Source organism: Thermoascus crustaceus, assembly GCF_041956765.1.
Source record: "Thermoascus crustaceus strain CBS 181.67 unplaced genomic scaffold VTN00scaffold_2, whole genome shotgun sequence".
NCBI lineage: Eukaryota > Fungi > Ascomycota > Eurotiomycetes > Eurotiales > Thermoascaceae > Thermoascus > Thermoascus crustaceus.
The window spans coordinates 3,763,355-3,778,448 of record NW_027192528.1 but is presented as its reverse complement, the minus strand read 5'-3'; the positions used below and the strand labels follow the sequence as shown (position 1 = coordinate 3,778,448).

The 15,094-nt window shown below is 51.8% G+C and overlaps 6 protein-coding genes across 6 annotated transcripts; 2 read left to right on the top strand and 4 right to left on the bottom strand.

Moving 5' to 3' along the window:
• Window positions 1-1,908: 1,908 nt before the first annotated feature.
• Window positions 1,909-2,604, bottom strand: VTN00DRAFT_4878 (uncharacterized protein; the record flags this gene model as incomplete). The annotated part of the gene is made up of 1 exon (XM_069431348.1): window positions 1,909-2,604. One exon carries the CDS (start codon window positions 2,602-2,604, stop codon window positions 1,909-1,911), a length of 696 nt encoding a protein of 231 aa, XP_069290393.1.
• Window positions 2,605-3,043: 439 nt separating this feature from the next.
• On the bottom strand, window positions 3,044-5,531 carry VTN00DRAFT_4877 (uncharacterized protein; the record flags this gene model as incomplete). The annotated part of the gene is made up of 9 exons (XM_069431347.1): window positions 3,044-3,490; window positions 3,568-3,697; window positions 3,763-4,081; window positions 4,141-4,246; window positions 4,305-4,694; window positions 4,750-4,963; window positions 5,029-5,118; window positions 5,203-5,212; window positions 5,435-5,531. The coding sequence occupies 9 exons, from the start codon at window positions 5,529-5,531 to the stop codon at window positions 3,044-3,046; spliced, it is 1,803 nt and encodes a 600-aa protein (XP_069290392.1).
• A 587-nt stretch (window positions 5,532-6,118) lies between these two features.
• On the top strand, window positions 6,119-7,315 carry VTN00DRAFT_4876 (uncharacterized protein; the record flags this gene model as incomplete). Its single annotated transcript, XM_069431346.1, has 1 exon — window positions 6,119-7,315. The coding sequence occupies one exon, from the start codon at window positions 6,119-6,121 to the stop codon at window positions 7,313-7,315; it is 1,197 nt and encodes a 398-aa protein (XP_069290391.1).
• A 910-nt stretch (window positions 7,316-8,225) lies between these two features.
• On the bottom strand, window positions 8,226-9,583 carry VTN00DRAFT_4875 (uncharacterized protein; the record flags this gene model as incomplete). The annotated part of the gene is made up of 2 exons (XM_069431345.1): window positions 8,226-9,320; window positions 9,404-9,583. 2 exons carry the CDS (start codon window positions 9,581-9,583, stop codon window positions 8,226-8,228), a joined length of 1,275 nt encoding a protein of 424 aa, XP_069290390.1.
• Window positions 9,584-12,158: 2,575 nt separating this feature from the next.
• VTN00DRAFT_4874 (uncharacterized protein) lies at window positions 12,159-13,677 on the bottom strand (the record flags this gene model as incomplete). Its single annotated transcript, XM_069431344.1, has 5 exons — window positions 12,159-12,199; window positions 12,276-12,607; window positions 12,666-13,404; window positions 13,462-13,519; window positions 13,612-13,677. 5 exons carry the CDS (start codon window positions 13,675-13,677, stop codon window positions 12,159-12,161), a joined length of 1,236 nt encoding a protein of 411 aa, XP_069290389.1.
• Window positions 13,678-14,096: 419 nt separating this feature from the next.
• VTN00DRAFT_4873 (uncharacterized protein) lies at window positions 14,097-14,727 on the top strand (the record flags this gene model as incomplete). The annotated part of the gene is made up of 2 exons (XM_069431343.1): window positions 14,097-14,175; window positions 14,222-14,727. 2 exons carry the CDS (start codon window positions 14,097-14,099, stop codon window positions 14,725-14,727), a joined length of 585 nt encoding a protein of 194 aa, XP_069290388.1.
• Window positions 14,728-15,094: the final 367 nt, after the last annotated feature.

Genomic DNA, 15,094 nt, shown 5'->3' with positions numbered 1-15,094 from the left:
GCGTGTCTGAAAGTAGATAACGCTGTTGAGTCCAGCTTACCGGTGGACTTGGAAGGTGTCTCAAAGGCGTGAAATACTCGGGGTATAAGATCGCAGCATAAACGACTCTGAACAGAGTGATGACCGTGAGCACGGCCACCGCAGTCAATGCATAGGAGTTCAGCAAGGAATATTCAGGCCTGAGTGACACCAGCAGCACGGCTGCACTGACAGATAGGATTCCCCAACGTGCATTCTTCGGGCCCATTGCGAGTCAAGAAAGGAACAAAACTTGAGATTATCGACAAGTGCACCTGGGTATAAGAGATCCTCCGTATTATAAATAGAAGACAATAACACCTTTCATGCAGTAGTGTAATGAGAAACTGAAAACGTAGCAAGTCGTAACTCGAGACACTTGTCACGAGAGTGGCGTGATTTTCCAAACGAGCATCAACAAATAGTCTATGGAAGGATATTCAACAAATTTAACAAACGAAAATTTGTTGCTGGGCGGCCTTTTGTATGTTTTCGATCAAAAGCTCCGCACTTTCTGGTAATGTGTGGTAAGCTGGTCGATACGCGCGAGAGATCCGCAAACTTGTCCGCGAGATCTTGCACAAATCGTTTGACCGATCGTTTCCCTGCCCTTTTGAAGAGCTGCAAGCTCCTCCTCGCTGTCGGAGATGTACGCTGCTTGTCCAACTCCGGGGCCGATCTACCGTCTGATCGGAGACGGTAAAACTTGGAGCACGCCGTCTCCTGACGCAACGATGCAGTGATCATTGCATGCCACAGCGGGGCGAATGGGACGCATGTTTCTATTCCGTCTCCGGGCTGTGGTTGGATCGCCCTGGATCTTCAAGATAGTGTAACAACCACCGCGCGCTCGCGAACCCTCTCCGACGCTCTCCGAAAGTATATCTCGCTTGTGGACTCTTTACCGATCAGATCGACGTCCAACTCGAAATCTGAGAGGCCCGAGCTCTGGGGCCGCGGCTGCATGGCATCGGCATATGCATTGCCCCAGGCCGCAGCATTTTGCAGGCGCACAAATCGAGACATTATGTTTGTATAATACAAGGAACGTGAAGTTAGCAATTGAAAGATCGGTGGTTGACTGATTTACCGCTTGCAGGTCTTTCTCCTGTCGGATGTTGAACTTTTCGTGTGAAATTATTTTCCACCTCTCGAATTCGGTTGGCGCGAGCAGAGCTCGCGCAGCGTGCTGCACATTGTAGACCAACCCATAAGGTGCCAATAGTGTCTCCGCTCTCCACGCCCCGAGATCTCCGAATCTATCCAATAACCATATCGTCGATTGATTAGAAACCGAGTATCAAGGAAGGAAGCGATCATATTGGTGTATGAGCAGACAGTTTGAGACTTTGACACTGTTTGACACGTCCGACATCACGCGAGTCCCTGGCTTCCACGTTCCTCGAGTGTCCACCTTGCAACGTGCATCTTTCAATGTCTAATAGGATCTCCCTTCCTGCTACCTAGCTGGGTATTTTCAACACGGTAGGCCATAGGGCCATCTGCAGGCAACGGTCAATCACTTGTTCTTGTCATACTGCCCTTTCATGCTGCTGTCGCTGAGTACCTGGCCGGGTACCTTAGGCGGTTAGGTACCTGCACTGAGGGAGTCTGGGCCGTCGCAAATGGTCCAATTCAATTGACTCAGTAGATCGAACTATTTGCGTTGGGACATCATGGTATATAGGTATATGCTCTCGATGAGACAGCGGATGTCGCCATTTATCACAATGTGGAAGGCATGATAGGCATGAGGCGCGTGTCAATGGCAACCTCGCAGAAACAAGGCCCCTGACAGGACCTAAACTTACGGACCGTTTAATAGAGACATTGATATGTTACAGCAACCTATTGTTGCTTTGCTGCTTAGGTACTTGAATAAACACGAGACTATAGATACTGTACCATCGAAGACCTCAACATGTATGTACTCAGAAGGTTACCTAGCCAGAACCCAACACTCCCCCTCGCCACCTCCAAAACCTCATTCATCCACCTCGCACAGTCCCTCACCGGCGGATCCAGCTTCCCCCTTTCCTCCATAGTCTTAGTAAACAACACCCTCGGATCATGTGGCGGCGGACACCTCTCCGCGATCTCCTCAAACCTCTCCAGGTCTTCCCTCCTGATCTGAAACTGCAGGACGGCGACCTTGTACCCTTCGACCTCGGCGAACCGGTGCGCCTTCTTCCTCTCGTAGTCCATGCCCATGCCGACGGCGCCTTTGACGGTGGTAGAAGCGGCCGGCGCCCTGGTTGGCGTTCTGGGTGGGGACGAGGGCGATGGCTTCGTGGTCTGGGGATGAGGGGTGTTGTTGGGAGAAGGTGAGGCGGTAGACGTTGTATGTGGTGGTTGTTTCGGATGGCATTTACTCTGGTTTGGTGTGTAAATTAGGGACTTGGCTTGGATAAAATAGATGCATGTGGGGTTGGGTAGGTAGTTAAAGAGAAGTAAATAGTATTGATGTCGACGAAGCTGGAGAATGACTCTGAAGTATACTAGTAACTCCCCCGCAATACTTCTGCCTGCGTTGTCACCAGTAGCAGGAAACTTAAAAGATGTGGATGAAGTCGGCGCGCTCACCATATCTTCGCATCCCGACTGGAACTCTTCCTAATCATCCAGTCAGGCGTTGGAGGATTCGGTCGGATATACCTAATGGATTGTTTCTCTGTGGTAACAAGTGGTAATGCTGTAGGCAGCAGGCTGGTTAGCTTAGCCGCCAGAATCCACCTAGGCATTTTTATCCCTTTTTCAATTTCCGCCCTATCTGACCTAGACCAACCGAATCATAGCGCTCGCTACTCATAAGTGAACCGTTCTCCATTTCCAATGATACTGAGAATGCTTCAGTATAAACAATGTGATTTAATATATCTAGCACCAATTCACGCTGACAAGAACACTTTATAAATCGTCAACTCATATCTATAACTCTTCCAAAGGCGCCCTCTATCTCACGACACATGCTTATGTACAGTCCGGTGTATATACATCCACCTACCAACCAACGTAGGTGCAATAGTTACCCAGCACAATACTGACTCTTCCCTCTCAACCACTCCCCATAAAACCACAACAGAATCGGAGCCACAATCCCCAGCCCCAAACTCGCGAAGCCCAATACACTATTCCCCCATCCCAGGCCCAACGTTTTATACAAACTGGGCGCAAAAAGCGGAAACCCGAACCCCGCGATCGTCCGAACAAAGGCCGCGGCGCCTGTCGCGCTCGCAGCGTACCGCGTGTACGCGTCGACAACGTAGACCTGCGCGCATTGAAACGAGATGATCAGGCCGATTGCGAAGATGGCGGCGCCGATGTTGGGGACGATCCAGTGTGTGTGGAAATGGGCGGACCAGCCGTAGAGGAAGAGGCCGATGGGGACGAGGAGACCGCCGGGGAGCATGAGGGGGATGCGGAATTCGGGGCGGCCGGGGTGGGAGTAGTAGGTTTGGAGGGTTTTGTAGATCTGATATGGAATTGAAGGTTAGTATTAGTTATCACTACGAGTAGGTATGTCGATGTCCGGATAAATAAGCAACAGACCTTGTCATTTATCGGGCCACAGATCTGTAAGCCGACGATGAAGCCGACTCCGAGGGATATGTAGTTCAAACTGGCTGTGCCCTTGTCTTGGTTGTAGGCGTCTTCCCACACCATAGGGAAGGATGCCAGTCTATGAAAAAGAAACAGATGTGAGAAATATTCACAAAGGGAATCCGATCAGACGAAGACACGTACACAAGATACATGAGACCATACTGATAAGCTCTATACAACGCAAGAGCTTGGATAGCTGGCTGGGTGAAAAGCATAATGAATGGTCGTATGAGATTCTTCCGTAGAATCTGGCCGAATGTCCGATCAGGTCTGTCCCACTCGGTGTGCAGAAGCTTGTTGCCGGTCTTTTGTCGAAGCTTCTTTCTCTTGACAGCCAGGATTCTTGGTGCGTACGTCTCTTGGAGGAAGAGGAAGGCTAGCAACTGGACAAGGGCATCAGCCATGGAGACGATCCAGAAGATCCACCTCCAGGACATGTACTGTGCTAGGTACCCGCCAGCTGTTTATCCTCTTAGCACACTTCTTTTGGATCACAGTAGTGAAGCGACTCTCACTAACCAATTGGTCCAACGGCAGGACCTAGGAAAGGAGCTACGCTGTAGATTGCTGTAGCCGTGCTCCGTTCCTCCGCCCGCCAGCAGTCGCTGAGGACGCCTCCTCCAAGCTATACGTATCACTATTAGTAACTTTCTCGCCGGGTATAGTTTGAAAATGGACCATACAGCCTGAGGTGCACTCCCCCCAAGACCACTGAGGAATCTGAAGGCAAGGATCTGCGATCGAGAATTTGCAAATCCACAAACAGTATTAAAGACAAGGTAGAAGAGATTCGCTAGCTGCAATACAATCACACGACCGTATATTTCCGAAAGAGGCGCAAGCACAAACGGCCCGATTGCATATGCGAGAAGGAAAATGGACATCACGAGATACTGTTCGATTTCCGACCTGATGCCAAATTCATCGTCAATGGTTGGCAGTGCCGGGGCTACCATGGTGGAAGAAACGGGCGATATGAACGTGAAGCAGGAGACAAGTAGAGTGGCAGCCCATTTTCTGGAACGACTCCAGTTGAGCGGGTTCTTGGGGTCATTTGGGCCGGACCAAGTCACCTATGTTGTCTCAGTATATACATGTAGAGCTCCATCAGAACAGCAGAGTACTCACAAGATTGGGATCCCCTCCAGATTCTGTACCTGCTTCTTGATCTGAGCCTTCATTGGATGCTCTCCGCTCCTCACTGTTGTCAAGGATTGGCTTTCTGTCCATAGAGACGTCCTGTGATGAGTAATAGGGGTCTTCCCCCATATATGCCGATGGATGATCCTGTGAGGGCTCTGGAGGGTTGACAAGTTCATAGCGATGATCCTCGGGATTGTTCCTGTAGAGCCAAGGGAACTGCCAGGCAGACAAGTCATACTCGTTAAACGAATCGAAACGAAGAACCCATCGGACAGAGCTGGATCGACTAGGACTGGCCCGCAAAGGGTCATTTTGATCAATAGCGACAGGATATCCCCGGGGTTGTCCAGGGGTCTGATGAGCGAATGAATCAGACATGATCAAGACGAATGTAGATGTGACGGCTATTGAAATCAGCATCTAAAGTGATCGACTTACGCGTTCTTATCTTCGGTTATAGAAGCGCATGGCTACTGCAGCAACCTCGGATACTGTGCCGAATTCGGAGAACTTCAGCTACCATCTTATCGCTGGATATGCATCACTTGGTGGACAATGCTATTTTGGTCCCTGAACGCGAGCGCAGCGAGGTGAACAGCCATCGTGGCTCGTCTAGTCTTTCGTTTGCAACGTAAGTCACCGTGGCTTAGAAATTTTGAGTAAACTATACCAGGTAATGGGTCCCGTGAGTGTTCTAAGGTGCTATCGTGCCCAAGACGCGGCATTTGGGTCACTATCCAGGGTAGTGCTATTCTGGTGTTGCTCATTGGATATCATGGAGCTTGGCTTTTATCCCTGCCAGCGTTCAGATCACAAAGAGAAACTTGGCAGCTGACAATTTTAATAAAACGCAGACAAGGGTGAAATTCTTCGCACTGTTACCAAGAAACTTGCTCAAGGCTCATGACTTGGTATTTCTTGGGCAAGGAACCATGCAGAGAAAAGTGTCCAATTTTAGCATCCAGTGGCTTTAGTTGCCATGAAGGTGACGAACTCGAAGAGACAGAACCATGCCTTTGTTCTGCAATTTCCGAGGACCAGATGCCCGACCGCATCGGCCCATGAGTTTCTTGTGACTGCTTTGGATAGACCAAGATGATGGCTGAATGCCTCGAGAGACTATTCCAGTTGCTTCACTAGATGGCACTGCCCATGTTCATGATGTTCTGAGGCCCAGGACTAACTTATAAATTCAGAAGATACCCCGATGCCTTAACAGCGTTTCCTTTCAGTAGGCATCGGTCAAAATTCATTCGTTTGAAAATTCCTTCGTTCGCTTTGAGACAGAGATATTGAAACCTGCCATAACATATACCAATTGTATAAAATGCTTTCCACACCAGACCTGGCACCCATGAGGCTCCTTGTCTGCCCCTCAGGGTTCAAGGAAAGCCTCGAGGCACATGCAGCAGCAGACTGCATCGAAGAAGGCATCTTGCGCGTGCTCCCCAATGCTCTCGTCCGAAAAGTGCCGCTCGTCGATGGCGGGGAGGGCTTTGCTAGAGCCCTGGTTACCGCAACGGGCGGAGAGCTCCGCCATACAATGGTCACTGGCCCAGTCAAGACCCCGATACCGTCATGCTATGGCATTCTGGGCGGCAGCGGTCACGGGCCCAAGACGGCCGTGATCGAGATGGCCGCAGCGGCCGGGTTGAGCCTGGTGCCGAGAGACTGCCGAAACCCCTGCCTCACGACGACGTTTGGCGTCGGCCAGCTCATCGCCGCAGCGATGGACGAGAGTGCAGAGCGGATTATCGTCGGATGCGGGGATTCAGGGACGAGCGACGGTGGCGCAGGCATGCTCCAGGCGCTTGGCGCACGTTTGCTTGACAGCGAGGGGAACGAGCTGCCACGCGCCAGCGGAGGAGAGGCCCTGGTGAAGCTTGCAGATATCGACTTTTCTGGGCTGCATCCGCGCCTGAAGCAGAAGGACGTCCGCATCGAGGCCGCGTGCAACTGGCAGAACGTCCTGTGTGGACCAAACGGCGTGGCCCACGTCTATGGCCCACAGAAAGGAGCAACCCCAGAGCAGACTGAGCTTCTAGCAGCGGCACTCGACGTATATGCGTCTGTCGCCCAGCGTAAACTCGGATTCGACGTATCCAGAGCTCCTGGCAGCGGAGCCTCTGGCGGTCTGGGCACCGGGCTCCTCCTCGTTGGCGCAGTGCTGCGCCCGCGGTACGAGGTAATCATGGAGTACCTCAACCTGGACGGCATGTTCGAGGACTGTGATCTGGTCTTCACTGCGGAGGGAGGCATCGATTTCCAGACACCGCGAGGCAAGATCCCGGCGGAGATTGCGATGCGAGCAAAGAAGCATCAGCTCCCAGTCATTGCCCTTGCAGGGACCATCGGGCCTGGCGCCGATATCAACTATAAGGTTGGAATTGACGCATATGCGTGCATTCTGCAGAGGCCAACAACGCTTGAAGAAGCGATAATGGAGGCTGAGCGACTACTCACGGACAGTGCCGAGTGCGCGATGCGGATGGTAGTGGTTGGACGGATGCTGGGAGCCGCCCCTGTTGTCACAGAGACTTTGGAAGTTTAGTTTCGAGCAGATGCGTGATGATTTGATGATTCATGAGTCTCCAGCGCTGAAATAGCAATTAAGATCTTCAAATATAGCCATGAAAGTGATCAATTGACTCGCCTAGTCGCATGTACGATCAGTAAAAGCGCCAAGAGTTGCCCATAGCGGGGAAATGCCCATAGCTCTTGCTTAGTGAGCGTTATCGAGTTATCTTAGGGCATGGCTCCTGTTAGCCCTAGCAGGTCTTGGTAAGGTGCTTACTACAGCTGGATGCGGAAGTAATCGCCGCTGCCGAGATCCCTGCAACGACGTTAAGCAGTCATAGCTCCAGGGAGCCATGGGATTTTTTTTCTATTAGGCTCTCAAAAAAAGTAGTTTCCTTGCAGCTCCTGATGAAAAAAAAAGCCTCATCGACTGGTTGCTCTGGCTAGTATGAGTGGAGATACATGCCATCAACGTGGCCCAAATCATGTACCCGATACCTCCCTAATGCACGTGGTGTATGCGGGACTAAGCCTCCTCAGCACTGCCTCAACTGTCCCGTGGCCCAAGAGCTTGTCGAAGAACTTTTCAGCTCCCTGTGTGCAGCAGGAGGAGTTTTCGGGTCTCTGGTGCTTTTTTATTGAATAATAATTTCCATTAGGTATTACTTCATTTATTTCCTAGCTATCTGTCCTTCCAGGCCGAGTAGGGAGATAAAAAAAAGTTACATAAACCGGATTGGAAGGTTTGTAGATGTCATTTCATTCGCAGCACTAATATGTATATGCATGCATCTATGTATATATAAACATGGATATAGACCGTAACGTCTCGGCTCGTAACTCTATGTATCCCTCAATCTCTATATCCTAGAGAGGAAAGTCATAATCGTGTCTTGCTGCTGGACAGACTCCATGTATGCACTATTTCCGCACCCGTCAACAGATTAGGCCTTGAATTCAGCCTGAGGCCTCTTCTTCAGGAACTTGGAACCAGCACGGCTGGTGAAGCCCCAGCGGATCTGGTTGGCCATCGCAATCTCGACGTCCAGCTCCTCAGCCCATGTCCATACCAGGCCAGGGTTCTTCTGGAAGGCACGGCCAACCAGGGCGAAGTCCAGGCCATCCTCCTCCAGGAGCTTGTTGGCCAGGGTGGCGTTATTGATGGAGCCAACGGAGGCCACAGCCAGCTTGTCACCAACAGCCTTCTTGACCGCAACAGCGAAGGGAGCCTGGAAGGCAGGACCGCCCTTGATCTTCTGGGCCAGGTTGTTACCACCAGAGCTGATGTCGATGAGGTCGATGTTGCCCGACTCAGCAAGGGCCTGGGCGAACTTGACCGTGTCCTCCACGGTCCAGGTGGGCTCGTTGGGCATGGCCTCCTCGAGCCACTCGGTGGCAGAAACACGCAGGAAGACGGGCATGGTGTCAGGAACCGCCTTGCGGGTGAGCTCGGCGATCTCAAGGGAGAGGCGGATGCGGTTCTCGAAGCTGCCGCCGTACTCGTCGGTGCGCTTGTTAGAGACCGGGGACAGGAAGGACATGAGGAGGTAGCCGTGGGCATTGTGGATCTCGATGAAGTCGGCACCGGCCTGGACCGCGCGCTTGACAGCAGCAACCCAAGCGGCCTTGAACTCCTCGATATCCTCTTTCGTCATCGCCTTCGGTTCGGGGAAGCGGTCGGAGAAAGGAATGGCGCTGGGGGCCTTGACGTTGTCGGGCCATCCACCCGCAGCCTTAGTGGCCATGTCGCCGGTCGAAAGCCATGGAGCAACAGTGCTGGCCTTGCGACCAGCGTGGGCGATCTGAACACCAATGATCTGACCCTGGCTGTGAACGAACTCGATCACCTTCCTCAAAGGCTCAATCTGAGAGTCCTTCCACAGACCCAAGTCCTGGGGGGTAATGCGTCCCTCTGGAACAACAGCAGTGGCCTCAACCATCAGGAAACCCGGACCACGCTGCGCGATGCCTCCAAGGTGGGCCATGTGCCAGTTAGTCATGTGGCCATCGTCGGCAGAGTACTGGCAAAGGGGTGAAAGCTAGAAAACGGACAAAATCGTTAGTACCCATATTGATATAAAGCCCGGATCTATTCTCCAGGGGCGAAAGCGCGCAAACTTACTCCGATGCGGTTTTGGAAGGTGACGCCTCTCAGCGTGAGGGGCTGGAACAGCTTCGGCGGCTTGGAGCCATTAGACTGGGGGTTGGCAGCAGTTCCCGCTGGAGGATCCTGGGCCGGAGTGAAGTAGGAGGTGTTCGCAGCAGGCTTGTTGATGATATCGGGGACGTTGGCGCGCGACATCTTGGCCTTGGTCTTTTTTGATGCTTGAAGAGAACAGACAGGATAGTGATGGCGAAGATGAGGGGTAAAGTGATAAACCGGACTAAACCAAACTAAAGACGAGTTCCCAACGCTCCAATTGATGCCAGACACTGGACAAGACGATGCTGGGGGTTCGACGGGACTATTTAAGGAGGCAAGGGGAAGAAGAGAACCTCATCGAAGAGAAAACTGGTGCTCCACTTGATTTGAAATATGGCAGCATGCTGCCCCCCTTTCCCGCCTCGCCCACATGATGTCAAACCACCAATGGTCCCTGGTTCCCCCGTTTAAGAAAATTAAGGTCCGCGATAAAGGTCGTGCAGCGCCGGGTTTAGACTGATCGGGGCAAAGTCTGACCTGATCTTGTTGACCAGTGGACGACGGTGATGGCGGAGGATGGGGACGGAGATGATTAATAATGAGGTATATGATGCGGACTCTATCCTTGGGCCGGAGGCGGTAAAGGGAACCTGATCTCGGCTGTCACTCGGACGCCGGGTGATTTGCGGGACCGTCAGACGAGAACCACCTGTCCGATGGCGTGTAGCTATTATTACTGATTCAGAAAATAGGAACAACCGTGCAGGGGCTCAAGGGAGATATTCTGGCTGACACTGTATAGAGGCACGAAGTACTGCGTAGATGGTAATACCTGCAGGCAGTACTTTCTGTCCGATCCGAGGAGTGGGCTTGCAGGTGTTAGACAGTCAGTGGTGGACCTTTGCTTACGGTATCGCCACCTGGCTGACATTCGTCTTTTTTAGATCAAAAAGTCTCCGAGAACTTCTCTCCGACTGGCATGTAGGTACCCATTCCTTTACATACAGGCTATTCAGATCCGGACGATTCTCAGATGCAAACGGCTGTTTTATTCCACTTGCAGCACGCGCTTCTTATATTTAGCAACTGGTCTCACACATTTCATTCGACAGTGTGGCATATCCGCCAGCTAATCCTATTAGCTGCAGTTGAAATCAAGTATTATGGTAAAATTCGGAGATTTATCTCTCCTCTCTGAATAATTACTGTCTCGAATTCGCATCGATTGCGGGGCATTCAATGCCACTATTTCTAATCATCGTAGAAAATATCTCGAGCAGCAACTGAATAGATCTTTTAAAGGACGTCAACGTTTCTAGTGCAAGCTTATGTGTCTAGTATGTCTCCGTTCTGCAGACGATCAGCCCGCTAGTTATCGGGCTTTTATCACCGGGTGAAAGCCGGCCCGGGCCAATAAGCCCCGAAAAGGCTTATCTCGATTCCTCTTTTCTTCCCTCAACCACTACTGCCCTACGTTTTTCATCCTCCAATGTATTGTCTTCTGATATGTGACAGCTATCTGCATCCAGCCGTTCTTCCAACATCTCAAGGCAAATGATACGTGCTCATTTCGACCGTTAAAGGTCACTTATTGCGAACTGACAGCCTCTGCAGACAGCGGGTTGCTTTGCCTACAATGTGAGCTTAACAACAGCTGTCTTCATGGAGGGTATATATGGAAACAACGCCTATTCCACCTTTTAAATTCATTGTTTACTCATTCATGCGTACAATGACGCATCCATTTTCATAACAGCATGACTTGCACCTTGCTAAGTAGTGCTACTGAAGGGAGGTAAGCTAATCCGTCCAAGGAGCTATGCTTCCACGCTACTGGCTGCATTGTCATCACTACGCCTAGCTACCATTTTCATATGAGGTGCTAATCAGATAGGAACTTTTCTCTCTCCCGTACCGTAACTAAATTGCTTGCGCTCAGATCGCCACTATCGCATAAATGAATCAGTCCCGAGCTTCAAATCAGAGAGGTCGGAGAGACACGGGATATAGGTAACAGCATCCTGCCTGTCCGGCCTATCTCTGTCGGAATAAAATCCTTTTGCCCTTGCCACGAGGACCCCCAGGTCCCCGCCTATCTTCCTGTATCAGTCGCATCTACACTTCCTTGATCTGGAAATCAACTTGGAAAATATCAAGGTTAGTCTCATTCGCAAGACAATTGGAACGTGGAAGGTCTCTTCATGGGCCTTGAAGTACATCAATTTGTCGCCTCGGACTAGAGTACTCAAAGGTCAGTGCCTTCCCCAACTACTTCTGATAATTAAAGAATTCTTGCGTGGACTTGCAACCCGAAGTAGATCGTTATGTATATATATGTTCAAGGTATATACATGGAGCATCTTAAATTACTGTATCACGCACGCTTCTACCGCAGATAATGACACAAATAAGGCCGACTCGACTCAACTCGGCACAAGCAAGACAGATGCAACAAAACTGAAAGATTCAAAGTCCGATGAGAAAATAACAGAAAGGAATAAGTCAGTCATTCACTCATTCGCTTGCTTGCTCGCTAAAGACATTCTCATGCCTATCAGGCAGCGACTGATCGAGTGTATGTGTGCTGTATATGCAATACACAGTCAACGGTGGATATCTACCACTATTCTATAGCACGTTTTTGGGTTAGCTAGGATCTTCTTTTGGGCAAAGCTATGTATACATACCTAATCATGTAATATCGTCGTTCGAAATTTTGGCACTCGAGCTGTTTCTACAGGCTCGCGTTTAATTTTAATTCACGCCGTTCGACGTCTGCTCTTGCACTGGTCAGTATCTTCTGCTTGGTGCAAAACCTCGTATCGAAAGGAGAAAAGCCCACTCAACGCACCATGCCACGCTTCCCTGGCCGACTCCTCGGCATCCCATCCCCACAGGAATTTCTGCGTCTCGCGGTCTGCCCACTTGTCCGGGTTCGCTCCGCTGGTCATGGACGCGCGGAACTGCTCGTCACGGGCTCGCTGCTCTGGTCCATCAGGAAGGTGCAGAATGTGTCGGTTTTCTGTTCCAGACTGCTGGACGGTCTCCGCACGGTGCTTGCGAGATTTCTCGTAGGCCTGCAGGGCGAGGGGAATCTCCCACTTCGAGGAGATGTTGGAAAGCAAGATGCCAAGGGCGGCAGCGTCTTCGACGGCCTGCGCTGCGCCTTGGGCGACGTATGGGCTAGAGAATTGTCAGAAGGAGACGCGGTTTCCAATTTAATGTTGGGAATGAAACTTACAGCATAGGGTGGCACGCGTCTCCCAGCAGCGCGACCCTACCCCTTATCCATGTCCTCAACGGAGGGTGCAAGCACAACTTCCATTCCAGAATCTCATCATCCGCAACAAGGTCAATGATCTTCCTTACTCGCGAATCCCAACCAAGGTAGTCGTTGATCATGCTCTGCTTCGAACCCTTCGTTGTCCACGACTCATCAACACCGCCCCGGTCCGGGTGCGTCAGGACAACATTATACAGCTCGTGCTTGCGAACCGGGTATGCAATGACATGACGGCCTGGCCCGACCCAGCGGGTGGCTTGCGGCTCGTCGATGAGCTTCTTGAGTTCTGGGTCCTTCACCATCACGCTGCGTGGGAGAATGACGCGGTACACTGCGTCTCCAACCGGAGACGCCTTGATGGACGTGTCCTCGAGAAGCTTGCCCCGGATGACAGACTTGATGCCATCTCCTGCAAGCACAACATCTCCGGATACGACGGTACCATTGGTAAGGGTAACTGACGGCGGGTCGAACTGAACATCCGCAACCGGTGAGTTCACTCTCAGTTCCACATTCTTCAGCGCGAGTGCCTTCTCGATCAGGGCGTTGTGCAGGTCCGCGCGGTGGATGACGACTTGCTGTCCGAAAGTCTTGTTCACCGGCATCGTACCCAGGGTGCTCCCATCTTCCCACCGCAAGACGTGAATGTGCTCGAGGGCCACATCCGTGGCGTGGACCAGATCCGCGACCCCCCATCCTGTTGTACCCATGAGCGAAGGAGTCCGCCAAATTGCGTAGAACTACGTTGACTCACGTTCAAGCAATCTGAGCATGTTGGGCGAGACCTGAATACCAGCGCCGACCTCCGCGAGCTGCATCGTGCTTCGTTAGCATACATCATCCAGCATCCGACAAGTCGGCGCCCTTCCGTTGTCGTTAGAGGATCAGGCGGAGAACCACATACCTTCGGAGCGCCTTCCACAATAATCACATGGTGTCCGCGCAGACCCAGCGTGAGAGCTGCGGCCATACCACCAATTCCTGGAGTCTGTCAGCTGCGCTCATGCGCAATTGAGTGTCATTACTCCATACCTGCCCTATGTCGCGTCAGTGGAAAAAATCCAACAATGCTTAACAGACGCAATTATCATTGAGACAGCCATACCCAACAACGACCACCTTCAAAGGCGTCTTCGCCTGTGGCAGGTCCATGCTGACAGTCTTGCAAACACACAATAAAGAGCTCAACTGAGAATTACTTTCTTTTTCTGAGTCTCGAAGGCGGCAGCGCAGCTCGCAGCAGAGGTCGACTTGTGTCCGTCAGAGAAATCGAATCTGTCAGGAAGAAATGAGTCGGGTTTGTCTCATTATTATTTTATCCACAACCGCATTGACTCCGGGGAGATGGGTTATGGAAGCCGGACACCATCCACCTGAAGATATCCGACGATGGCGTCGCCCGCAAGAGCCCCATTGAGAGATACAGCTCCCCACAAGGGCGTCATTCAGCGGCAAACGTTAACAAGGAGTATGCCGCCCGTTCGCCGTGCAGCGTCGTCCGTACGGAGAAACAGAACCGAGTACCACCAGCAAAACGGATGCCGCTCCAGCCGTGCGGGGCTCAGAGACTGCAGAACTGTTCGCCGGGGAGACAGAGAGCCAGAATAACCATTGCTGCTCTCTGGAGTCCCTGGAGTCTCAGTCCATGGACGCCGTATCTGAGACTCTCGGAGAACGGGCCCTAGAACGTGAGTGGAAGCGTCACAACGGCTGGGTCCGCTGCTCGGCAAAAGCGCTCGGGTCGCCTGCCGCGCCCAGGCCCGGCTGTCGATGTGCCCTCATCTGCCGGCATGCTCTCTCTTTTGACCTCCTCGATGCCGATACTGTCCAACTGACTCGTCATCTTGTCCAGCATTCTGGATGCCACGATCCAAGCGTTGTCATCGTCATGATCCGTGGATCGCACGGCAAAAGTCTAGCTTGGTTCTTGCCGGCTCTGACTCTTCCTTTCTTACTATTTCCCTTGCAGGGCATTATTCTTTTCCTTCTTCAGCTCTCGTCTGTCTTCTCTGCACACTGATTCTTCCATGCAACCGGGATTAGTTACCAGGCGCACGTCTACAGGGGTGTTAGACTCCTCCCCGGGCATCCTGGACACGCTGACATAACATACCGACTTTTTCCGTGCAAACCCTACAGAGTCGTCATCTGACAGGATGATGTCTGGCCGGCAATCGTCCATCCACCATGCCTTTGCTTTGTGCTCTACGTACAGTACATACACGGGTTCTGATATCAACTCTGGCGGTCCATCTCATACTGCGTACACTTCAATATCCAGCCTGCACTTCTATCCCACACGTGGTCCTTGCGTTCGTTTCTTTCTCCACAAGGTCCGCGGCGGGTGTCCCGGGTTCTCCACATCGTCGGTTGGGAAGAATCTGGAC